Source organism: Nematostella vectensis, chromosome 8, assembly GCF_932526225.1.
Source record: "Nematostella vectensis chromosome 8, jaNemVect1.1, whole genome shotgun sequence".
Lineage (NCBI taxonomy): Eukaryota > Metazoa > Cnidaria > Anthozoa > Actiniaria > Edwardsiidae > Nematostella > Nematostella vectensis.
Genome location: NC_064041.1, coordinates 442139 through 467408, shown reverse-complemented (window position 1 = coordinate 467408; position 25270 = coordinate 442139). Strand labels below are relative to the sequence as shown.

The following is a 25270-nucleotide window of genomic DNA, read 5'->3' as shown; positions in this document are numbered from 1 at the left end:
AAGTCTATTTGGACAAGCTCTTCTAGTCTGTTTGCAGGAATTTTACAGTAGATATATAATACCCAGTTCCAAGTCACTGATTTCATTTTGGTTGGCTGCACACAGGCCAGAGACAAAATAAGCACTTTTTTTCTATTCAGACACAGTTCACTTGCTATTAGAATTCAATTAGAATGGAACAATCAGAAATGAACACTGGGCTTTCCTTGTGAAACACCTATAACATACACCTGCAACATATATATTCCAAACCTTGGCTATTTCTTCTCTTAGCATACGGCTGACTGAATTCTGTGAATCTATTAAGAATTTGGCAGCTTCTAGCTTGTTGTTGGGCAGTTCTGTTTTCTTGTTGTCAATCATATCAAGCTCTAGCATGCTGTGATTATAAACAACACACAGTTAATGTTGGAGGAATAATTAGCTGTTCCTCAAATAGCATTTAACTAAAAAGAGAGAAGTGCAATGTGAGGGAAGCTCCTTGCTATGCTTTTTTAAGCATGTGGTTAGAGAACCGATAATGACCCGTAACGACTGATATACTGTAAGTATTATAATGCAGATTTCCCCTGGGTCTTTGGTATCCCAGGCTCTAGAATATCAGTTTATAAAAAGTGATATGTTACTATGACAACAGCTTACCTATTGGATGAGTCAGAGGATGCGGAGGAGTATCGGGATGGGCGTGGTGGGCTGGTCACTTTGGATGGGCGTGGTGGGCTGGTCACTTTGGATGGGCGTGGTGGGCTGGTCACTTTACAAGTCATGCCAGAAGAATTGATATTTTTATCTAAGGTCACAGAACGCAGAATGTTTAGAAACTCATAATTTAAACTTATTTTGGTGACAACACAATGTCACTAATTGATGATAGACAAGAGAGCAGACATTCTTTTCTATGTATAGCTACTGTTCACAATAATTCAAAAGGGATGCAAGAAAGAAAACCTTTCTATGCACATCTAATCGTTCATGAATTGATATGGAAAAGAAAAGAGCTTAAAAGTTTTGATATTTCACAGTTTTGTTGAAATGGTTTATTGGTATTATTAAGTTTGCTTGGTAGAGTAAGGTTATATTCTAAGATTTGCATTAATTGTAATACATGTTTAATAAAAATACAAAAAAATTGTTGTAAAAATGGCAACACAGGGGTAATATATATACATCTTTCTTCTATAGCTGCACAAATTTTGGGCTGATGAATTCGTGCTAAAGATATTTCACTGCTTTAAAAAGTTTTTCATATTTTTTCACGTTTCAATTAAAAATCATTGCAGAATGTTATGTTATCAACAGGAAGTAAACTGGTGACAATGCGGCTTTAAGTGTTTGGTGTATAGGTTGGATTGCCATATAATAACAATGAGACCGCTGACACTGTTAGAGTGTTGGTTTAAAGCGGGTATTCGTAACATGGCACCTGGGGTGGGTAGAGGGAAAAAAGGGGGTGGGGTTAGTAGGGAGAATGTGTAAAGGGGGAAAATATGGTAATATATTAAATGGTAAAATATGCATAATGGTATAGAATGACAAAAAATAAAGACAAATAAAGGAGGTGTGGGATATTGCATATTACATGAAAGCAACCTTGCATATGTTCTAGTACAAGGTTATACATCATGAAAGCAACCTTGCATATGTTCTAGTACAAGGTTATACATCATGAAAGCAACCTTGCATATGTTCTAGTACAAGGTTATACATCATGAAAGCAACCTTGCATATGTTCTAGTACAAGGTTATACATCAGAAGGTACTGTTAGTAAGGTAGCATTTATGCACAAGTCAACTGAAACCACCGCAACCTGACCCCCAGGACATAGCGGGAAAATTAACATTCATATGATGTGAAATGTGCGGTACTTTCTTTGCTGCCATACCTTCCTTTGAGCTGCCATACCTTCCTTTGAGCTGCCATACCTTCCTTTGAGCTGCCATACCTTCCTTTGAGCTGCCTTACCTTCCTTTGAGCTGCCATACCTTCCTTTGAGCTGCCATACCTTCCTTTGAGCTGCCATACCTTCCTTTGAGCTGCCATACCTTCCTTTGAGCTGCCATACCTTCCTTTGAGCTGCCATACCTTCCTTTGAGCTGCCTTACCTTCCTTTGAGCTGCCATACCTTCCTTTGAGCTGCCATACCTTCCTTTGAGCTGCCATACCTTCCTTTGAGCTGCCATACCTTCCTTTGAGCTGCCATACCTTCCTTTGAGCTGCCATACCTTCCTTTGAGCTGCCATACCTTCCTTTGAGCTGCCCTGTTCAGTGAACGAAACATCGTCGGGAAAAAGCTGGTGCATGCTACACCCACTTCCGGGCCCTCTCTAGTATTTTCACCACAGGCTACCCCCAAATTCAAAAATCAACAGAAGTCAACAGATAGCAAGTAAACTATATTTTTTCATCAATACTATCAGAGATTTAGATTTGCATGTATCTTTGTTGAAAGATTATACTTGAATAAGACGGGAAAAAACGGGGAAGCCTGCTCATAGGAACAGGTTTTACATAGCACTGAACTGTAAGCTAAGTTCACTACCTTGATCAGCATGAGTCTTCTCTTGCACTGCATAAACCCTATACCCTCCTCCCTTCATTTGCTCAATCCTTGCAATATCAGGTATACTTCGCAGCAATTCCTGTGAGGAGCCGAATCCTATCCCCTTGACGTCCAAGGCATGCTTACAGTGCCTCTCATATGCCTGCGGAAACATAGCTCCAAGAAGGCCACTAGGGTAGAACGAGAGTAGTTCTTTAATCTTGGATCTTGTGAAGTATGGTACATTTGGGGGCAGGCTTGGACGAACACTTATCACATGGGTAGCGCGGGACTTCTTAGGTGCTTTCCTCTGCTTGGCGATTAGGCTGGCCACCCTTTGGCTTGCTTCATCAACAATGCCTGTCAAACAAAGTGGAGTCAGCTATGAGATTCGAATGAAGTCTACATCCCCATCGTATCCCCTTTCACACCACATCAGACAGAAATTTTACAAAAAAATGTAAGCAATGATTTAGCTCAGATTTGATGACACCATTTTTTTCACAATGGTAACGTTCTAGTTGACATTTAGAATTTTACTAGTTTTTTCTAATTGTATTTTTTATAATTTGCAAATATTCTTTATAATCTTGTAATTTGTTTCCATTCATTCTTTTACAGTTTTCTGTTTATAACACAGCGTAAGATAAAAACGCAAATAAAACTTTTCTCAACAATCTTTCATTTCCCGACTATTTTGGATATAATCACTTTCTCTATTGTTCGAATAATTGAGGCAAACAATGAAGTCCAAGCAAAAACAAGCCGAACAAAGACACAACAACATTAATAGCACAAGCCGGACACAGGGCTTCTAACCTCGTAATATCAGTTCCCCACGCACCCACGATGGTCGAACTACGTCAGGCAAAGCTTGAAGCAGCTCTAGCGCACTTTTATACCCCAATTCCCGGTACGGTAGATGTTTTCCTATAAATTTAAAGTAGTCATTTTGAACTTCGACCACATTGAGCCCGTTCGGCGCGGAAATGAGCAGCGCCCGTAGGTGACGGGAGACTTGCTGTTTCGTCTTTTCTCTCTCCGCTTTCCCATCTCCACTCGAGCTTTCGGGCATTTTGTCAAAGTTTGAAACAAAATAAAATTGGCATTAGAGTATAGTCATGATTTGGAAAGTATAACAGGTTAAAAATCGCGGGTAAAGTTAAAATTCTTGGAAAGTCCCTTCACGTGGAGTTATCGCGCGCTGTTGTTGTCAAACCACGCATGCGTGGGCTCCATAGTGGACAAGCCCCTAGGGGGAGGGGGTACAGATGTGAGAGTTAACACTTATTGATTTATGAAAAGAATGGCAGTGATTACGAACCAAATCCAAATTATTTTGATCGGAGTTATGTTAACACTGTTGATTTGATAAGTGCACTGAAGATTAATAGAAGGATTGTTCTCTCCTTACACAAAATATAATCTGCTTGCCCCACTCCTCTCAGTATGTTTCTGCTCCTTTGTATCCTATCCGCTGACCAGGAAAACGTCAAACAAACAAAATGGCGGACAGAAGAAAGCAAAGGAGTCAGTTCATGATAATTCCCCAAATATAAGGCCATTACATCTCAACTCAGAACGGGATGGGGAAAATAACTGGTAGTTCGTCGAACACCGAGTTCGAGATGCCGACATTTCACAACTGGACGCCATTAGCGAAGAAGTATCACCCTCTACAAGCGGGGAGTATCGACGGCACAGACCAGGTCCCGCATGACAACGCGGTGTGGCGGGCGATGCAAGCGAAATGTGAGTGTCCAGCCATGTAGTGGAATACTCTCTCTTCTGTATCACCTTTTTCTTTGACCTTTTATGTCTTTTTGTACAATTTTTCAAGCGGGGGGATCGGGGAGGACAAAAGCCTGTTGTATGACTTGTCTACATTGGTGTCTTCAGTCCACTTAAAGTTGACAGATCACGATAAGAGAGCTTGGTGTATGAGCCATAAGGTCATGGTACCTATTATCGGACACTTAAGATTTACGCTAAACTATAAACGCGTACTAAACACAATTGAAACTTAGGTTTTACAGCTAGAAATCACTGACTATTAAACATGATAATTCCACCTAGATAACGAAAATTCGGCAGTTAAATGCGGAAGAAAACAATCGTTAGTAAGAAGTGTTGTGAAGCCCTATTATAAGATGCTATTACCTATTATTGGACACCCCAGACCTATTATCGGACAACCTAGCCCTATTATTGGACATTGGATTTCTTCGCCAAAAATAACGGGAAAATCATGCTACATTTTCACTAAAATACAGCAGGCAATTATTGTTGGCAAATGTACTTTGTAAAGGTCACGATAGAATTTAGGTTGACACTCTATCTCTGCTGTAGCAAGCGATTCAAAACACATGCATCGCACATGTGACAAACTACATGGAGAAATGTGGTTTCACTTGGTGATCACTCAAATTTACGTTGAATAATTTGGCGTTTGGCCGGCCGTCTGATAATAGGGCACCGAGGCTAGGTACAAACAATCCGAGCTATCCCCAAGTGTCTACGGAAACAGCGATCAAATAGCACCCTGGGAGATCAACAACAAAATGGCAGATTCGTCGAGCAACTTTCATCATGATCCGTAAATCTTGGATTATTTACGGCTTCTTTTCGCCCTCACGTATTCAAGTTAAAGAGAGGATTTTAATCGCCTTTTTGCGGTACGTGAGAGTAAATTATTTCTACTTTTGTGAAACAATAAACACTCGTAAAATGCTTCGGAATACATGTTTTATGAATGTTGTTTCTTCGACTTGATGGGTAATTTTTCGGCATGGTTTCTTATTGTTTGAGATATTTAGGATTTTTTTTTCGAGTGTCCAATAATAGGTACCTTATATTACAGAATACCTGGTTTTTCATATAAACTCGTCTCTAAAGAGGGCTATTACCCATCAAAAATAAAAATGCCTCCAGCCAACCGTTGTCTCTTTTCTTGGGAACAAAATGGATTCAACTTTCTGAACGTGATAGATCGCATGTTAAAACACTGCTCGCCTTTTTTTGGCTGGTTAAATAACAACAAGAAATGGCTTCCTAGCCAACTTAAAATTCTTAAAAAATTTTATTTTTGTTGCCCCTTTTTAACTCTTTTATTTTCTAGACAAACCTAACAAGCAGGTGGCCGGTGACGCTGGGTGCACACTGTTCGTTGGAAGACTCTCAAAAGAGACCAGAGCAGGTAAAAAAACGCTGCATTTTCTGCTACTTCAGAGTGTGCTCAGAGTGTGCTTTTACAAATGACACACAAAAAAGTAAAAACCCTTTGTCATTTATAAAATGATGTTGTGATGTTAGATTGCCAGCATGACTAACTATGGATTGCTTCTCTCATGTGTTTTTTTCTCTGTTCTTCTCACAGAAACACTGGTGGAAGCTTTCTCCAAATATGGAGAAGTTGAAAACTGTAGACTTGTTAGGGACTTTGGTATGTTTAATAGCAGGGGCTATGTAAAATGGAGGGGGAAGGGAAGGGCTGGATTGATTATCCATACCTTTTTCAGTAGAAAATTAAAAGTCTGTCTTTTTTTGTAAATATTATCTGCCTCTTCCTTCCCAATGTTCATAGACTCAATGTTATGATACAGTAGTAGACTCGATGTTATGATAGTAGATTCAATGTTATGATAGTAAAAGGGAGACTACAGGTTTTGATGTGGTTGTTTCAAGCCCTACAGTATGTGATCATAGCAAGCATTTATCATGTGATCAATTAGCAAGCGCTTATCATGTGATTGTAGCAAGCATTCAATACATTCATTATTGCCTTCCATTTTTTGTTTATCATATTTTATCTTATTAGAGGTTTATGTATTTTTTTTGCTGCAGTTACAGGCTTCTCGCGAGGATATGCTTTTGTTGAGTTTAAAGAAAGATGGGATGCTAAGACAGCATACAGAGTAAGTACTTCATTCAAGATGGAATGCTAAGACAGCATACAGAGTGAGTACTTCATTCAAGATGGGATGCTAAGACAGAGTACAGAGTGAGTTAGTACTGCATTCAAGATGGAATGCTAAGACAGCATACAGAGTAAGTACTGCATTCAAGATGGAATGCTAAGACAGCATACAGAGTGAGTACTTCATTCAAGATGGGATGCTAAGACAGCGTACAGAGTGAGTAAGTACTGCATTCAAGATGGAATGCTAAGACAGCGTACAGAGTAAGTACTGCATTCAAGATGGAATGCTAAGACAGCATACAGAGTGAGTACTTTATTCAAGATGGGATGCTAAGACAGCGTACAGAGTAAGTACTGCATTCAAGATGGGATGCTAAGACAGCGTACAGAGTAAGTACTTCATTCAAGACGGGATGCTAAGACAGCATACAGAGTAAGTACTGCATTCAAGATGGGATGCTAAGACAGCGTACAGAGTAAGTACTTCATTCAAGATGGGATGCTAAGACAGCGTACAGAGTGAGTACTGCATTCAAGATGGGATGCTAAGACAGCGTACAGAGTTAGTACTGCATTCATGATGGGATGGATGCTAAGACAGCGTACAGAGTAAGTACTTCATTCAAGATGGGATGCTAAGACAGCGTACAGAGTTAGTACTGCATTCATGATGGGATGGATGCTAAGACAGCGTACAGAGTAAGTACTTCATTCAAGATGGGATGCTAAGACAGCGTACAGAGTAAGTACTGCATTCAAGATGGAATGCTAAGACAGCATACAGAGTGAGTACTTTATTCAAGATGGGATGCTAAGACAGCGTACAGAGTAAGTACTTCATTCAAGATGGGATGCTAAGACAGCGTACAGAGTTAGTACTGCATTCATGATGGGATGGATGCTAAGACAGCGTACAGAGTAAGTACTTCATTCAAGATGGGATGCTAAGACAGCGTACAGAGTAAGTACTTCATTCAAGATGGGATGCTAAGACAGCATACAGAGTAAGCACTTCATTCAAGATGGAATGCTAAGACAGCATACAGAGTGAGTACTTTATTCAAGATGGAATGCTAAGACAGCATACAGAGTGAGTACTTCATTCAAGATGGGATGCTAAGACAGCATACAGAGTAAGTACTGCATTCAAGATGGAATGCTAAGACAGCATACAGAGTGAGTACTTTATTCAAGATGGAATGCTAAGACAGCATACAGAGTGAGTACTTCATTCAAGATGGGATGCTAAGACAGCATACAGAGTGAGTACTTTATTCAAGATGGAATGCTAAGACAGCATACAGAGTTAGTACTGCATTCAAGATGGGATGCTAAGACAGCGTACAGAGTTAGTACTTTATTCATGATGGGATGGATGCTAAGACAGCATACAGAGTTAGTACTGCATTCAAGATGGGATGCTAAGACAGCGTACAGAGTTAGTACTGCATTCATGATGGGATGGATGCTAAGACAGCGTACAGAGTAAGTACTTCATTCAAGATGGGATGCTAAGACAGCGTACAGAGTTAGTACTGCATTCATGATGGGATGCTAAGACAGCGTACAGAGTAAGTTAGTACTTCATTCTTGATTCAGGCCAATCCTTCCTTATGCCATGAGGGGGGGGGGGGGTGTCATTAAAGGGTATTTGTCCCCCTATATCACAAAGGTTATTAGATAATTTTTTTTACTCTGAATTTGTTGACATTGTATGGCACTGTATTTCTAACAGGAAATTAGCAAATGTTGCATTGATGGACAAGAGATTCTAGTGGAGTTTGAAGCTGGCCGAAATCTTGAGGGCTGGATCCCAAGAAGACTAGGTGTGTTTCAAATTATTATTATTTATGATTATAATCTCTTTTGCCTTGTTGAAGAGATACTACTGCTCTTTCCAACTGTTAAGCCTAAGTGTACTCATAAAGCAAATATCAGGTGTGGATCTAGCTTTTTGCAAGGGGCCGGGGAGTGTAGTCATTTATTTGATTTCACAAACCTATTTGGTACATTTGTCAGTGTCAGATGCAGGGGGAGGGGCAGTGCCCTCCCCTGTTATTTCTTTTAATCCATTTGTTGGAGCCTCTTCTTTAACAATACCTGGACCGCCGTGTGCACGTGTTACTTACCAAGCTGTCTATTTGTCAACTCACGTTGACTTTGATCCTTCAGGTGGCGGCTTTGGAGGTAAGAAGGAATCCGGCCAGCTGAGATTTGGAGGACGGGACAGACCATTCAGGAGACCTTTGTAAGTCAACGGAAAGGGCCATTTGAATTCAGTAGACCTTTGTAAGTCATCAGAAAGGGCCATTTGAATTCAGGAGACCTTTGTAAGTCAACGGAAAAGGCCATTTGAATTCAGGAGACCTTTGTAAGTCATCAGAAAGGGCCATTTGAATTCAGGAGACCTTTGTAAGTCATCAGAAAGGGCCATTTGAATTCAGGAGACCTTTGTAAGTCATCAGAAAGGGCCATTTGAATTCAGGAGACCTTTGTAAGTCATCAGAAAGGGCCATTTGAATTCTAAGAGGTGGTTGACCTTCGGTTAGGTACAAAGCAATAACCGTTGCCAAATGATGCACTTCTACTTAGTGGCTCTCCATTTTCTGGGTTCAGAGAGAGATTTGATTATATTTGAATGTTAAAATCGTCCAATATAGGTTTCTTTATTATTAGTAGTAGTATTGTAATGATACTTGGGCCGTGATACCTACAGCATTTTGCTTTACCCTTACAAAGCACACAATTTAAGTGTTCAGAGACGGGACTAGAGCTTTTTATCTCATCTGCTTGCAAGAGAGTATAGAAACAGTGCTATGAATAAGCATTTGTGGACTCCCCCTTCCCACTCTCATTGGGGCAAGTATGCCCCCCTTTTCTTGAAGAATCGCCATATATGGTATCGTATCCTGACTACGGACCTTTGTTTCTTCCCCTTGTATTTAGACCCATACAAGGGGCGGGAGAAGAGACTAAACAAGATGACGTCATCCCTCGTGACCGCACGACGTTGCGTGACCAGCGTTACCGTGATAACGAGGACCGTGAGCGACACCAACGTGGTCGGGATCGACATCACCGTGATCGGGATGACAGTGGGTGTCGTTTCCGTGACAATGAAGGAAAGCGTTACAGCGACTTACGTCATGATGGTGACAAGATCTACCGTGACCGTGACAATGAAGGAAAGCGTAACCGTGACGCAAGTGATGGTCGAGACAGGAGCTACCGTGACCGTGATAGGAGGTCTCGTGAAGAGCGTGAACCAAGACCTGAACGTGAATCCGATCGTGATTCAAATCGTCAAAAGCATCAACGTGATAGACATCGTGAGAAATCGACCCACCGTCGAGAGTCGAGCCGAGACCACCGAGATAGGAGGAAAGACACGTGACCGTGCCCAACGTCTCGTGACCATGTCCCTCTGTTGCACTGTGTTATTTTATCCGTTCGCTACTTGGCAAAGGCAGTCAGATAGTCCAGTAACCAAAGCGCACACATTAGTGCTGCCTTGACAAGTATGAGAGGACTAAGTAATTACTGGATGTTAGAAGTAAATGATCGTTACACAACGATGCTTTTGAACCTGGCGAATGGCAAAGAATATTTAGCAAAATAATGGGCCACGGTTTAGTCAACAATCCACTATTAGAGGAGAGAAGCTGTCAATTAAAGGGGTGGTGTCATAAGATTTTTATAAGCCGCGGTTTACTCGGCCATTACACGGACGGAAGCTAGCCTGAGGATCCCACATAAATAAACCGTATGGTTCTCTTAGTGACCCTGCTCCTTAGCGAAGGACTTCAGCCAATGCAGACAACGCCAGCATTGCAAAGCTTTGTACACCATGTTTGGAGGTGCTGCGGCATTGTTTGCCAACATTTATTTCTTTTCTGCCTCGAGCGATATGTCGTAAGCGATGTTTGCCGCTGTTTGCTCGGGGCGACATAGATGCGCCACTATGATGTAACCTTTAGCCGCTTAATTCGTGCGTTTTTAAACACAGCTTAAAAGCTGTAGATTTAAAAAAACCGAGGCTTTACTTTAACTGAAGAAATCTTCAAGCTTATTTTTGATGTTAGAAAACGAATAAAAGATCATTTGAAAAGTGACAATGAGCTCGGAACGTCAGCGAAACAGCTCGTACAACATGCAGCTTCACCTTATATTGACTTATATTTCCCTGTTTCCACAACACCTACGCCTACCACCTAGCTTTTCCTACAGCTCGTCTGTAGTCCTTTTAGTTATATCAACACTTACCATGTTTAGGTAGCGCAGGTGGACGCTCTATTTGAGCACGTGCCTGTCCAAATAGTCAAACCAGGGCCATAGCGACCTCACCCCCCCTCCCCCTCGCAAAGACATGGAATGAGTGGGATCCTCCCCTAATTTTATGAGATATTATTAGTTACGGCCATTCAGAGAGGGACAGCAAGGTATTGATATTATTAGTTACGGCCATTCAGAGAGGGACGGCAAGTTATTGATATTGATAAGGTTTTGAGTCTTACACAGATAGCGGCAATTCGCATTAAGCACAGTCAAACATGGACAGACACCAAGACATTCACATGAAGTGACAGAGAAGTAGGGCAGTCATTCACATGAGTTTTAATCAAATACAGACAAACAGCTGACAGGCGGGTGTTCCTACAGGTTTAAATATAAAAATGGTCGAGAACTCAACAGATTACCTCTATCAAAATGATCTGTTTCGCAGTGATCTTCGCACTTCCCTTTCTCGTTGAAGGTGAGTTATTTTAAAGAGTGTCGTTACGTCGTCACTCTATTACCCTATCTAAATATGAAAGCATCCATTTCCAACGGCTGAGTTGGGAAGCAATTGCAATATTTCCTATTGAATTTGATAAATTCAACAAGAGACGTTTTAAATGATGGATATCATTTCTTCCGATATTTATTTGAATTAAAACAACACTCCCGACTGTGAGTCTGCCACTGCGCGATTCTTCTCGGAGACATTTTTTGGCGTTCGTTGCGTTGGTAATGTATTGCGCCAAACATACAAGGCATTGCACTAAACATACAAGGCATTGCGTTGGTTAGTTACTGTTCTTTAAGGTTCTTTATTACCAGTCTTCAGAGGTTTTATGTTTGTCTGCGTTCTCCGCTTATCAAGTTTTGTTGATACTACTTTATAACATTTCTACTCGGCTATTACAGAATTCTCCGCTGATGCTGACTTTGTAATTTCAAGAGGATATTGTTTCGTATTCTTTGCTGGGTTAAAATTCTTAAACTCCTTTCTGACGCTATCTGTAGTTCAAATGCGAACCGTTCGAAGCCAGTCGCATCAAAATTAAACAGTTGCGTTCAATAATTACCCGTAAACTGTGCTCCTACATATGGCGAACAGATTGCCATACAAGCGCTTACCTTACACGACCTCTACAAATAAGCGGGTTGCCATACAAGCGCTTACCTTACACGACCTCTACAGATGAGCGGGTTGCCATACAAGCGCTTACCTTACACGACCTCTACAAATAAGCGGGTTGCCATACAAGCGCTTACCTTAAACGACCCCTAGAGCAGGGCCGTAGCAGGGGGTGGGGCACTGGGGGCACGTGCCCCCCCCCCAATAATTTCAAAAACTATATGGAAATGACCAGTAGGAGCGTAGCTGTGCTCCCCATTGTATTCTTAATGTTTCTGTATTGTGCCCCCCCCCCCGAATCTTGACATAGCTACGGCTATGTCAGGCCCGAATGTCAGGATTTTTCTTGGGGTGTGCGGAAACCGAAAAAGTGGACCAAATTTTTCCTGGGGGGGGGGGGGGAGTTCTCTGATAAGAATCTCACCATCCCTGTAAGAACAAAGAGGGATTTTTTTATGCTTTTGCAGTGTCTCCACGGGACGTTTATTATCATTTTTGGCTACATGCCAGTGTGATCTAGCTTATGCTTTATATATTTGTCTACAAATAGCACGTCTATTGAGAACCGAAAGTGGACCTTCGGCCGTTGTGGGGGGGATGCGTTCGCACCCCCTGCATTCCCCCCTCACCCCCACCCCCCTAGGTACGGGCCTGTACAGGCAGTGGCCTCGACAGACCCCCTCCCCTCACCCCGATTTCTTTTTTAATCCGTGTGGATATGGATCTTTTCTGGAATAAAACATTGTATGGTTTGCTTGAGAAACGCTGAAATCTAACTTGAAAACTTTTGACTTTTAAATTTCAAATTGTTTTTTTTTATTCTGTCGTCCACGTTCTCATTGCTTTTAATGACAGGCTGTGGACAGAGGCCAATGACACGTGTGATTGGCGGAGAAGACGCCGCTCCACACTCCTGGCCTTGGCAGGTCTCTCTGCGCGTGCACGGTCGCCATAACTGTGGAGGAACCCTAATCCACCCTGACTGGGTGGTCACTGCAGCACACTGCGTGTTGCGTAACCCTAGCCCAAGTGGTTACACCGTGGTATTAGGTATGTTACCCTAATGGTTACACCGTGGTATTAGGTATGTTACCCTAGTGGTTACACCGTGGTATAAGATATGTTACCCTAATGGTTACACCGTGGTATTAGATATATTACCCTAGTGGTTACACAGTGGTACTTGGTATGTTACCCTAGTGGTTACACCGTGGTATTAGATATGTTACCCTAGTGGTTACACCGTGGTATTAGGTATGTTACCCTAATGGTTACACCGTGGTATTAGGTATGTTACCCTAGTGGTTACACCGTGGTATTAGATATGTTACCCTAATGGTTACACCGTGGTATTAGATATATTACCCTAGTGGTTACACAGTGGTACTTGGTATGTTACCCTAGTGGTTACACCGTGGTATTAGGTATGTTACCCTTGTGGTTACACCGTGGTATTAGGTATGTTACCCTTGTGGTTACACCGTGGTATTAGGTATGTTACCCTAGTGGTTACACCGTGGTATTAGGTATGTTACCCTAGTTGTTACACCATGGTATTAGGTACGTTACCCTAGTGGTTACACCATGGTATTTGGTATGTTACCCTAGTGGTTACACCGTGGTATTAGATATGTTACCCTAATGGTTACACCATGGTATTAGATATGTTACCCTAATGGTTACACCGTGGTATTAGATATGTTACCCTAATGCTTACACCATGGTATTAGGTATGTTACCCTAGTGGTTACACCGTGGTATTAGGTATGATACCCTAGTGGTTAGACTGTGGTATTAGATATGTTACCCTAATGGTTACACCATGGTATTAGATATGTTACCCTAATGGTTACACTATGGTATTTGATATGTTACCCTAATGGTTACACCGTGGTATTAGGTATGTTACCCTAGTGGTTAGACTGTGGTATTTGGTATGTTACCCTAGTTGTTACACCATGGTATTAGGTACGTTACCCTAGTGGTTACACCATGGTATTTGGTATGTTACCCTAGTGGTTACACCGTGGTATTAGATATGTTACCCTAATGGTTACACCATGGTATTAGATATGTTACCCTAATGGTTACACCGTGGTATTAGATATGTTACCCTAATGCTTACACCATGGTATTAGGTATGTTACCCTAGTGGTTACACCGTGGTATTAGGTATGTTACCCTAGTGGTTAGACTGTGGTATTAGATATGTTACCCTAATGGTTACACCATGGTATTAGATATGTTACCCTAATGGTTACACTATGGTATTTGATATGTTACCCTAATGGTTACACCGTGGTATTAGGTATGTTACCCTAGTGGTTAGACTGTGGTATTTGGTATGTTACCCTAGTGGTTACACCGTGATATTAGGTATGTTACCCTAGTGGTTACACCATGGTATTAGGTATGTTACCCTAGTGGTTACACTGTCGTATTAGGTATGTTACCCTAGTGGTTACACCGAGGTATTAGGTATGTTACCCTAGTGGTTACACCATGGTATTAGGTATGTTACCCTAGTGGTTACACCATGGTATTAGGTATGTTACCCTAGTGGTTACACCGTGGTATTAGGTATGTTACCCTTGTGGTTACACCGTGGTATTTGGTATGTTACCCTAGTGGTTACACCGTGGTATTTGGTATGTTACCCTAGTGGTTACACCGTTGTATTAGGTATGTTACCCTAGTGGTTACACCGTGGTATTAGGTATGTTACCCTTGTGGTTACACCGTGGTATTAGGTATGTTACCCTAGTGGTTACACCATGGTATTAGGTATGTTACCCTAGTGGTTACACCGTGGTATTTAGTATGTTACCCTAGTGGTTACACCGTGCTATTTGGTATGTTACTCAAGTGGTTACTCCGTGATATTAGGTATGTTACCCTAGTGGTTACACCATGGTATTAGGTATGTTACCCTTGTGGTTACACCGTGGTATTAGGTATGTTACCCTAGTGGTTACACCGTGGTATAAGTATGTTACCCTAGTGGTTACACCATGGTATTAGGTATGTTACCCTAGTGGTTACACCATGGTATTAGGTATGTTACCCTAGTGGTTACACCATGGTATTTGGTATGTTACCCTAGTGGTTAGACCGTGGTATTAGGTATGTTACCCTAGTGGTTACACCATGGTATTAGGTATGTTACCCTAGTGGTTACACCATGGTATTAGGTATGTTACCCTTGTGGTTACACCGTGGTATTAGGTATGTTACCCTAGTGGTTACACCGTGGTATAAGTATGTTACCCTAGTGGTTACACCGTGGTATTAGGTATGTTACCCTAGTGGTTACACCATGGTATTAGGTATGTTACCCTAGTGGTTACACCGTGGTATTTAGTATGTTACCCTAGTGGTTACACCGTGGTATTAGGTATGTTACCCTAGTGGTTACACCATGGTATTAGGTATGTTACCCTAGTGGTTACACCGTGGTATTTAGTATGTTACCCTAGTGGTTACACCGTGCTATTTGGTATGTTACTCAAGTGGTTACTCCGTGATATTAGGTATGTTACCCTAGTGGTTACACCATGGTATTAGGTATGTTACCCTTGTGGTTACACCGTGGTATTAGGTATGTTACCCTAGTGGTTACACCGTGGTATAAGTATGTTACCCTAGTGGTTACACCATGGTATTAGGTATGTTACCCTAGTGGTTACACCATGGTATTAGGTATGTTACCCTAGTGGTTACACCATGGTATTTGGTATGTTACCCTAGTGGTTAGACCGTGGTATTAGGTATGTTACCCTAGTGGTTACACCATGGTATTAGGTATGTTACCCTAGTGGTTACACCATGGTATTAGGTATGTTACCCTTGTGGTTACACCGTGGTATTAGGTATGTTACCCTAGTGGTTACACCGTGGTATAAGTATGTTACCCTAGTGGTTACACCGTGGTATTAGGTATGTTACCCTAGTGGTTACACCATGGTATTAGGTATGTTACCCTAGTGGTTACACCATGGTATTTGGTATGTTACCCTAGTGGTTAGACCGTGGTATTAGGTATGTTACCCTAGTGGTTACACCATGGTATTAGGTATGTTACCCTAGTGGTTACACCGTGGTATTTAGTATGTTACCCTAGTGGTTACACCGTGGTATTTTGTATGTTACCCTAGTGATTACGCCGTGGTATAAGTATGTTACTAGGGAGGACCGAACAAACTAGAAGTTACCTTGGTAATGTGTGGATCTAGAAAGGGTAATGTGCTAGTCAAGTTGGATCGGAGTAATTACCTTGGTAATAAGTGTGCTAACGTGGACCTAGTAGGAAAAGCCTTGTTAATGTGTGAGCTAGTTAGGTAGTTTGCACGTGGACCTATTAGGAAAAGCCTTTTTAATTTGTGAGCTAGTGAGGTAGTGTGTACGTGGACCTAGTAGGAAAAGCCTTGTTAATGTGTGAGCTAGTGAGGTAGTGTGTACGTGGACCTAGTAGGAAAAGCCTGGTTAATTTGTGAGCTAGTGAGGTAGTGTGTACGTGGACCAAGTAGGAAAAGCCTTGTTAATGTGTGAGCTAGTGTGAACGTGGACCTAGTAGAAAAAGCCTTGTTCATTTGTGAGCTAGTGAGGAAGTGTGTACGTGGACCAAGTAGGAAAAGCCTTGTTAATGTGTGAGCTAGTGTGAACGTGGACCTAGTAGGAAAAGCCTTGTTGATGTGTGAGCTAGTGAGGTAGTGTGTACGTGGACCTAGTAGAAAAGGCCTTGTTAATGTGTGAGCTAGTGAGGTAGCGTGCGAGTGAACGTGGATCTAGGGAGTTGCCTATAGTTTGGCTATCATGTTTTCACTGTGCTTAGGTGCCCACATGCTAACTGGAACCCAGACTTCGGTACAACAGACATTCAAACTGAAGCAGTTGCACAAGCACAGCGGCTTTACAATGAATAATCTGCGCGATGACATAGCCGTCCTTCAGCTTGATCGGCCCGCCACCCTCAGCTCCAAGGTGAACGTGGCCTGTTTGCCTACCCAGCCATCAACTGTGGGATCCAAATGCTACATTACAGGTACGTAAAAACAAGGAAGGTCTCAGGCGCGTACCCTGGATCGGCTGAGGTGTGTGTGTGTGTGTGGGGGGGGGGGGGGGGGGTGCGCACTTATAGGTATCATGGAAAAGCCATTGTATTTGAATGTTCCTTAATAAGAAATAACCCACTTTTTGGCCGCAAAGGGGGGTGCGCGCGCACCCTGCGCACCCCCATGTGTACGCGCATCGGTCTGACATCCTTGGGATCAAATGCTTTGCTAACCCTTAGGACAGGCCCGTACCCAGGGGGGTGCAGAAGGTGCGTTCGCACCCCCCCCCCCCCACACACACACACCAATGAGAAACATGGCCAATTTGAATCACGTGAAATGCCTTTAAAATGGGTACAATGTATTGAACAGGCTGGGGACGAACCTCGGGTTCACATGACGTCCTCCCTGAGCCCTTACAACAAGCCATGCTCCCTCTCGTCTCCAATGCTGAATGTCAAAGGAAGTACTCAAAGGTCAACGCAAAGGCTCACCTCTGCGCCGGTAGCGGTCAAGCGGCATCTTCAGGGGGGTGCAACGGAGATAGTGGAGGTCCCCTCGTATGTGAGGAAGGTGGTCGCTGGATCCTTCGTGGTGCTGTTAGCTTTGGCAAAAGAAACTGCCCGACTACACACTTTACAGTGTTCGCTCGAGTATACAGCTACCTTGACTGGATAAACAGCAAGATCGGTATGTATGTGAAGCAAGACACGTGTTCCACGGCACATTAGCTATGTTCACATGCGTCCATTACCCTCTCTGGTTGGGGCTTATGAGGTCATGTGTTCTAAGGTCCGAACATAAATATACTATAAATAAATAAGTATAAATATGTAAGGTAAATTGAAGAAAATGACAGCTGATGTGCTTTCATTACACACGAAAGAGCCACAAGTCCTATGCAAGACTATGCACCGTGTCCACACTATAAGCACACGAAAACAATGTTCGAATAACACACTAATTACTCCTAATTGTGATTACTGATTTGAATCCTATAGTTCTTCTCTCTTATAGGCTTGCATGCGATGTATATAGTCATATTTACATGGAGATTTTTTTACAATCTCTAATGAAGTCATTTAATATTCAAGGTGGAATTGCACCGCCACTGCCTCCCCCGACACCTTCCCCGACAGGTGGCCCACCACCAACATCGACACAAGCTCCACCACCCCCTCCTCCAGGTATGTAATTGTCCCCTTTCCCTCAGGTATTCAATGGTCTCCCTTCTTCAGTTATGTAATGGCCCCCCTCCTACTGGTATGTAATTGTCCCCCTCCTCCAGGTATGTAACTGTCCCCCTCCTCCAGGTATGTAATGGTCCCCCTCCTCCAGGTATGTAATGGTCCCCCCTCCTCCAGGTATGTAATGGTCCCCCCTCCTCCAGGTATGTAATGGTCCCCCTCCTCAAGGTATTTAATGGTCCCCCCTCCTCCAGGTATGTAATGGTCCCCCCTCCTCCAGGTATGTAATGGCCCCCCTCCTACTGGTATGTAATTGTCCCCCTCCTCCAGGTATGTAACTGTCCCCCTCCTCCAGGTATGTAATGGTCCCCCTCCTCCAGGTATGTAATGGTCCCCCCTCCTCCAGGTATGTAATGGTCCCCCCTCCTCCAGGTATGTAATTGTCCCCCTCCTCCAGGTATGTAATGGTCCCCCTCCTCAAGGTATTTAATGGTCCCCCCTCCTCCAGGTATGTAATGGTCCCCCCTCCTCCAGATCTTTAAGTGTCCCCCTCCTCCAGGTATGTAATGATCCTCCTTCCCTCAGGTATTCAATGGTCTCCCTTCTTCAGTTATGTAATGGCCCCCCTCCTACTGGTATGTAATTGTCCCCCTCCTCCAGGTATGTAACTGTCCCCCTCCTCCAGGTATGTAATGTTCCCCCTTCTCCAGGTATGTAATGGTCCCCCCTCCTCCAGGTATGTAATTATCCCCCTCCTCCAGGTATGTAATGGTCCCCCTCCTCCAGGTATGTAATTGTCCCCCCTCCTCCAGGTATGTAATCGTCCCCCCTCCTCCAGGTATGTAATTGTCCCCCTCCTCCAGGTATGTAATTGTCCCCCCTCCTCCAGGTATGTAATGGTTCCCCTCCTCCAGGTTTGTAATGGTTCCCCCTCCTCCAGGTATGTAATGGTCGCCCCTCCTCCAGGTTTGTAATGGTTCCCCCTCCTCCAGGTATTTAATGGTCCCCTCCTCCAGGTATGTAATGGTCCCCCTCCTCCAGGTTTGTAATGGTTCCCCCTCCTCCAGGTATGTAATTGTCCCCCTCCTCCAGGTATGTAATTGTCCCCCTCCTCCAGGTATGTAATTGTACCCCTCCTCCAGGTTTGTAATGGTTCCCCCTCCTCCAGGTATGTAATGGTCCCCCCTCCTCCAGGTATGTAATGGTCCCCCTCCTCCAGGTATGTAATTGTCCCCCTCCTACAGGTATGTAATTGTCCCCCTCCTCCAGGTTTGTAATGGTTCCCCCTCCTCCAGGTATGTAATTGTCCCCCCTCCTCCAGGTATGTAATTGTCCCCCTACTCCAGGTATGTAATGGTCCCCCTCCTCCAGGTATGTAATGGTCCCCCTCCTCCAGGTATGTAATTGCCCCCCTCCTCCAGGTATGTAATTGTCCCCCTCCTCCAGGTATGTAACTGTCCCCCTCCTCCAGGTATGTAATGGTCCCCCCTCCTCCAGGTATGTAATGGTCCCCCTCCTCCAGGTATATAATGGTCCCCCCTCCTCCAGGTATGTAATGGTCCCCCGTCCTCCAGGTATGTAATGGTCCCCCTCCTCCAGGTATGTAATGGTTCCCCTCCTCCAGGTATGTAATTGTTCCCCTCCTCCATGTATGTAATGGTCCCCCTCCTCCAGGTATGTAATGGTCCCCCCTCCTCCAGGTATGTAATGGCCCCCCTCCTCCAGGTATATAATTGTCCCCCCTCCTCCAGGTATGTAATGGTTCCCCCTCCTCCAGGTATGTAATGGTCCCCCCTCCTCCAGATCTGTAATGGCACCCCTCCTCTAGGTATTTAATGGTCCCCCCTACTCCAGGTATGTAGTGGTCCCCCTCCTTCAGGTATGTAATTGTCCCCCTCTTCCAGGTATGTAATTGTCCCCCTCCTCCAGGTTTGTAATGGTTCCCCCTCCTCCAGGTATGTAATTGTCCCCCTCCTCCAGGTATGTAATTGTCCCCCTCCTCCAGGTATGTAATTGTCCCCCTCCTCCAGGTATGTAATTGTCCTCCTCCTCCGGGTATGTAATGATCCCCCCTCCTCCAGGTATGTAATTGTCCCCCTCCTCCAGGTATGTAATGGTCCCCCTACTCCAGGTATGTAATTGTCCCCCTACTCCAGGTATGTAATTGTCCCCCTACTCCAGGTATGTAATTGTCCCCCTCCTCCAGGTATGTAATTGTCCCCCTACTCCAGGTATGTAATTGTCCCCCTACTCCAGGTATGTAATTGTCCCCCCTCCTCCAGGTATGTAATTGTCCCCCTCCTCCAGGTATGTAACTGTCCCCCCCTCCTCCAGGTATGTAATTGTCCCCCTCCTCCAGGTATGTAACTGTCCCCCCCTCCTCCAGGTATGTAATTGTCCCCCTCCTCCAGGTATGTAACTGTCCCCCCCTCCTCCAGGTATGTAATTGTCCCCCCTCCTCCAGGTATGTAATGGTCCCCCTCCTCCGGGTATATGACTGTCCCCCCCTCCTCCAGATCTGTAATGGTCCCCCCTCCTCCAGGTATATAATGGTCTTCCTCCTCCAGGTATGTAATGGTCCCCCCCTTCTCCAGATCTGTAATGGTCCCCCCTCCTCCAGGTATGTAATGGTCTTCCTCCTCCAGGTATGTAATGGTCCCCCCTCCTCCAGATCTGTAATGGTCCCCCCTCCTCCAGGTATGTAATGGTCTTCCTCCTCTAGGTATGTAATGGTCCCCCTCCTCCAGGTATGTAACTGTCCCCCCCTCCAGGTATGTAATGGTCCCCCTCCTCCAGGTATGTAATGGTCCCCCTCCTCCAGGTATGTAATGACCCCCCTTCTCCAGGTATGTTATGATCCCCCCTCCTCCAGGTATGTAATGACCCCCCTCCTCCAGGTATGTAATGATCCCCCCTCCTCCATGTATGTAATGATCCCCCCTCCTCCAGGTATGTAATTGTCCCCCTCCTCCAGGTATGTAATTGTCCCCCTCCTCCAGGTATGTAATGGTTCCCCTCCTCCAGGTATGTAATGGTCCCCCTTCCTCCAGGTATGGAATGGTTCCCCCTCCTCCAGGTATGTAATTGTCCCCCTCCTCCAGGTATGTAATTGTCCCCCTCCTCCAGGTATGTAATTGTCCCCCTTCTCCGGGTATGTAATGATCCCCCCTCCTCCAGGTATGTAATTGTCCCCCTCCTCCAGGTATGTAATGGTCCCCCTCAATCAGGTATGTAACTGTCCCCCGTCCTCGGGGTATGTAATGGTGCCCCCTCCTCCAAGTATGTAATTGTCCCCCTACTCCAGGTATGTAATTGTCCCCCTCCTCCAGGTATGTAATTGTCCCCCCTCCTGCAGGTATGTAATGGTCCCCCTCCTCCGGGTATGTAATGGTCCCCCTCCTCCAGGTATTTAATGGTCCCCCTCCTCCAGGTATGTAACTGTCCCCCCCTCCTCCAGGTATGTAATGGTCCCACCTCCTCCAGGTATGTAATGGTCTTCCTCCTCCTGGTATGTAATGGTCCCCCCTCCTCCAGATCTGTAATGGTCCCCCCTCCTCCAGGTATGTAATGGTCTTCCTCCTCTAGGTATGTAATGGTCCCCCTCCTCCAGGTATGTAATTGTCCCCCCCTCCAGGTATGTAATGGTCCCCTCCTCCAGGTATGTAATGGTCCCCCTCCTCCAGGTATGTAATGACCCCCCTCCTCCAGGTATGTAATGATCCCCCCTCTTCCATGTATGTAATTGTCCCCCTACTCCAGGTATGTAATTGTCCCCCTCCTCCAGGTATGTAATTGTCCCCCTCCTCCAGGTATGTAATGGTTCCCCTCCTCCAGGTATGTAATGGTCCCCCGTCCTCCAGGTATGTAATGGTTCCCCCTCCTCCAGGTATGTAATTGTCCTCCTCCTTTAGGTATGTAATTGTCCCCCTCCTCCAGGTATGTAATTGTCCCCCCTCCTCCAGGTATGTAATGGTTCCCCTCCTCCAGGTATGTAATGGTCCCCCGTCCTCCAGGTATGTAATGGTTCCCCCTCCTCCAGGTATGTAATTGTCCCCCTCCTCCAGGTATGTAATTGTCCCCCTCCTCCAGGTATGTAATTGTCCCCCTCCTCCAGGTATGTAATTGTCCCCCTCCTCCAGGTATGTAATTGTCCCCCTCCTCCAGGTATGTAATGGTTCCCCTCCTCCAGGTATGTAATGGTCCCCCGTCCTCCAGGTATGTAATGGTTCCCCCTCCTCCAGGTATGTAATTGTCCCCCTCCTCCAGGTATGTAATGGTCCCCCTCAATCAGGTATGTAACTGTCCCCCCTCCTCCGGGTATGTAATGGTGCCCCCTCCTCCAGGTATGTAATTGTCCCCCTACTCCAGGTATGTAATTGTCCCCCTCCTCCAGGTATGTAATTGTCCCCCTCCTCCAGGTATGTAACTGTACCCCCCCTCCTCCAGTTATGTAATGGTCCCCCCTCCTCCAGGTATGTAATTGTCCCCCCTCCTGCAGGTATGTAATGGTCCCCCTCCTCCAGGTATGTAATGGTCCCCCTCCTCCGGGTATGTAATGGTCCCCCTCCTCCAGGTATGTAACTGTCCCCCCCCTCCTCCAGGTATGTAATGGCCCCCCCTCCTCAAGGTATGTAATGGTCTTCCTCCTCCAGGTATGTAATGGTCCCCCCTCCTCCAGATCTGTAATGGTCCCCCCTCCTCCAGGTATGTAATGGTCTTCCTCCTCTAGGTATGTAATGGTCTTCCTCCTCTAGGTATGTAATTGTCCCCCCCTCCAGGTATGTTATGGTCCCCCCTCCTCCAGGTATGTAATGATCCCCCCTCCTCCAGGTATGTAATGGTCCCCCCTCCTCCAGGTATGTAATGGTCCCTCTCCTCCAGGTATGTAATGGTCCCCCTCCTCCAGGTATGTAATGGTCCCCCCTCCTCCAGGTATGTAATGGTCCCCCTCCTCCAGGTATGTAATGGTCCCCCCTCCTCCAGGTATGTAATGGTCCCCCTCATCCAGGTATGTAATTTTCCCCCACCTCCAGGTATGTAATGGTCCCCCCTCCTCCAGATCTGTAATGGCCCCCCTCCTCTAGGTATGTAATGGTCCCCCCTCCTCCAGGTATGTAATGATCCCCCCTCCTCCAGGTATGTAATGGTCCCCTCTCCTCCAGGTATGTAATGGCCCCCTCTCCTCCAGGTATGTAATGGTCCCCCCTCCTCCAGATCTTTAAGTGTCCCCCCTCCTCCAGGTATGTAATGATCCCCCTTCCCTCAGGTATTCAATGGTCTCCCTTCTTCAGTTATGTAATGGTCCCCCTCCTCCAAGTATGTAATAATCCCCCCTCCTCCAGGTATGTAATGACCCCCCTCCTCTAGGTATGTAATGGTCCCCCTCCTCTAGGTATTTAATGGTCCCCCTCCTCTAGGTATTTAATGGTCCCCCCCTCCAGGTATGTAATGGTCCCCCCTCCTCCAGGTATGTATTGACCCCCCTCCTCCAGGTATGTAATGGTCCCCCTCCTTTATGTATTTAATGGTCCCCCCCTCCAGGTATGCAATTGTCCCCCTCCTCCAGATATGTAATGGTCCCCTCCTCCAGGTATGTAATGGTCCCCCTCCTCCAGGTATGTAATTGTCCTCCCTCCTCCAGGTATGTAATGGTCCCCCCTCCCCAAGTTATGTAATGACCCCCCCTCCTCCAGGTATGTAATGTTCCCCCCTCCTCCTGATCTGTTATGGTTCCCCCTGCTCCAGATATTTAATGGTTCCCCCTCCTCCAGGTACGTAATGCCCCCACTATAAGAGATATAAGTTGTATAAGTATTTAAACCATTAAATTTATTGAACACTGAAAAGGAGAATTAATAAAAAAAACATGTGGAGGAGTTGTACTCGAAAATCTGCAGCACATAAGAGTGACAAAATAGTACAAGATGGCGCCTCCCATTCCTAAAAGGAAAGACCATTCCGAACGACGTTCGAAGTCAACCGGAATGTCAACGTTTTTCATTCTTTATAAACTTTTGACCCAACTCAAAAATAGCAGACGCTTCTGCTCCACGCGCTTACATGAGAAACCTGGCAGCTTTACGGTGGTTAATTACTACCATCCTTGGTCGATAAACGCCCTATGCTGTCTTCTATTACAGGCTGCAAGGACCAGTGGGTGGCGTGCTCTGGAATGAAACATTATTGCAACATCTCGGGTGCTATTAAGCGCTTGTGCCCCAAGAGCTGTAACACATGTAAGTAACACATTTAGTTACGTAACACATATAAGGAACGCATATAAGGAACGCATGTAAGGAACGCATGTAAGGAACGCATGTAAGGAACGCATATAAGGAACGCATGTAAGGAACGCATGTAAGGAACGCATGTAAGGAACGCATGTAAGTAACGCATGTAAGGAACGCATATAAGGAACGCATGTAAGGAACGCATGTAAGGAACGCATGTAAGGAACGCATGTAAGGAACGCATGTAAGGAACGCATGTAAGGAACGCATGTAAGGAACGCATGTAAGGAACGCATGTAAGGAACGCATGTAAGTAACGCATGTAAGGTACGCATGCAAGGTACGCATGTAAGGTACGCATATAAGGAACGCATGTGAGTAACGCATGTGAGGAACGCATATAAGGAACGCATGTAAGTAACGCATGTAAGTAACGCATGTAAGTAACGCATGTAAGGTACGCATGTTATCACTTTAGAGAATCTGGAAGAAATGGCGACGGGCTGTGCCCCCACACCTGTTACACATTAAGTAACACATTAAGTAACACATTTAGTTACGTAACACATTAAGCAACACATTTAATTACGTAAGAGTGCGTTGAAGGGAAGCTTAAAGAAGAAAAGGAACGGCATTTTGCAACATGCAACATGAAAACCTGATCTCCTTAAAGGGGCACATAACATTCAATAAAACCAAAAATATTGTGTTACAACTCCCTGTTTACTTTATTCAAGTGCAATAGAAATCCGCGATATTGATTATATGCTCGGATAATTTAGGCTATTTCAATTTTGAGTACAGCCTGTTTCAAACCTAAAAGTAATATTGTACATCAATTTCCATAGAAAAATCCTAAACAATTTGAACGCCTTTTTTTCAGGTTAACAAGCTTTCAAGTTAAAGAAAAACTTGTTGGAAAATAAAATGCCTTGAATCATA

General features: G+C 44.7%; 3 protein-coding genes across 5 annotated transcripts in view; 2 read left to right on the top strand and 1 right to left on the bottom strand.

Moving 5' to 3' along the window:
* LOC5514113 (tudor domain-containing protein 5) overlaps nt 1–3770 on the bottom strand; it is a 32836-nt gene extending 29066 nt beyond the window's left edge. For 2 of the 3 annotated variants that reach the window (XM_048731385.1, XM_048731386.1), the window contains exons 1-4: nt 3360–3769; nt 2541–2900; nt 643–790; nt 253–379 (exon numbers count right to left, since the gene is read on the bottom strand). In XM_048731385.1, the coding sequence (XP_048587342.1) occupies nt 253–379; nt 643–790; nt 2541–2900; nt 3360–3615 (891 nt within the window). In that variant the 5' untranslated portion in view covers nt 3616–3769. Of the gene's footprint in view, nt 1–252; nt 380–642; nt 791–2540; nt 2901–3359 lie in introns of all 3 variants that reach the window. The other variant, XM_048731387.1, reaches the window with a different exon arrangement.
* Nucleotides 3771–4013: 243 nt separating this feature from the next.
* Nucleotides 4014–10571, top strand: LOC5514112 (U11/U12 small nuclear ribonucleoprotein 35 kDa protein). The gene is made up of 7 exons (XM_048731388.1): nt 4014–4292; nt 5659–5736; nt 5917–5982; nt 6384–6454; nt 8195–8285; nt 8632–8707; nt 9406–10571. The coding sequence occupies exons 1-7, from the start codon at nt 4127–4129 to the stop codon at nt 9851–9853; spliced, it is 996 nt and encodes a 331-aa protein (XP_048587345.1). The 5' UTR covers nt 4014–4126; the 3' UTR covers nt 9854–10571.
* A 540-nt stretch (nt 10572–11111) lies between these two features.
* On the top strand, nt 11112–25270 carry LOC5514114 (chymotrypsinogen B). Its single transcript, XM_048731389.1, has 7 exons — nt 11112–11212; nt 12716–12910; nt 16692–16901; nt 17284–17601; nt 18006–18098; nt 24239–24334; nt 25212–25270. Exons 1-7 carry the CDS (start codon nt 11167–11169, stop codon nt 25214–25216), a joined length of 963 nt encoding a protein of 320 aa, XP_048587346.1. The 5' UTR covers nt 11112–11166; the 3' UTR covers nt 25217–25270.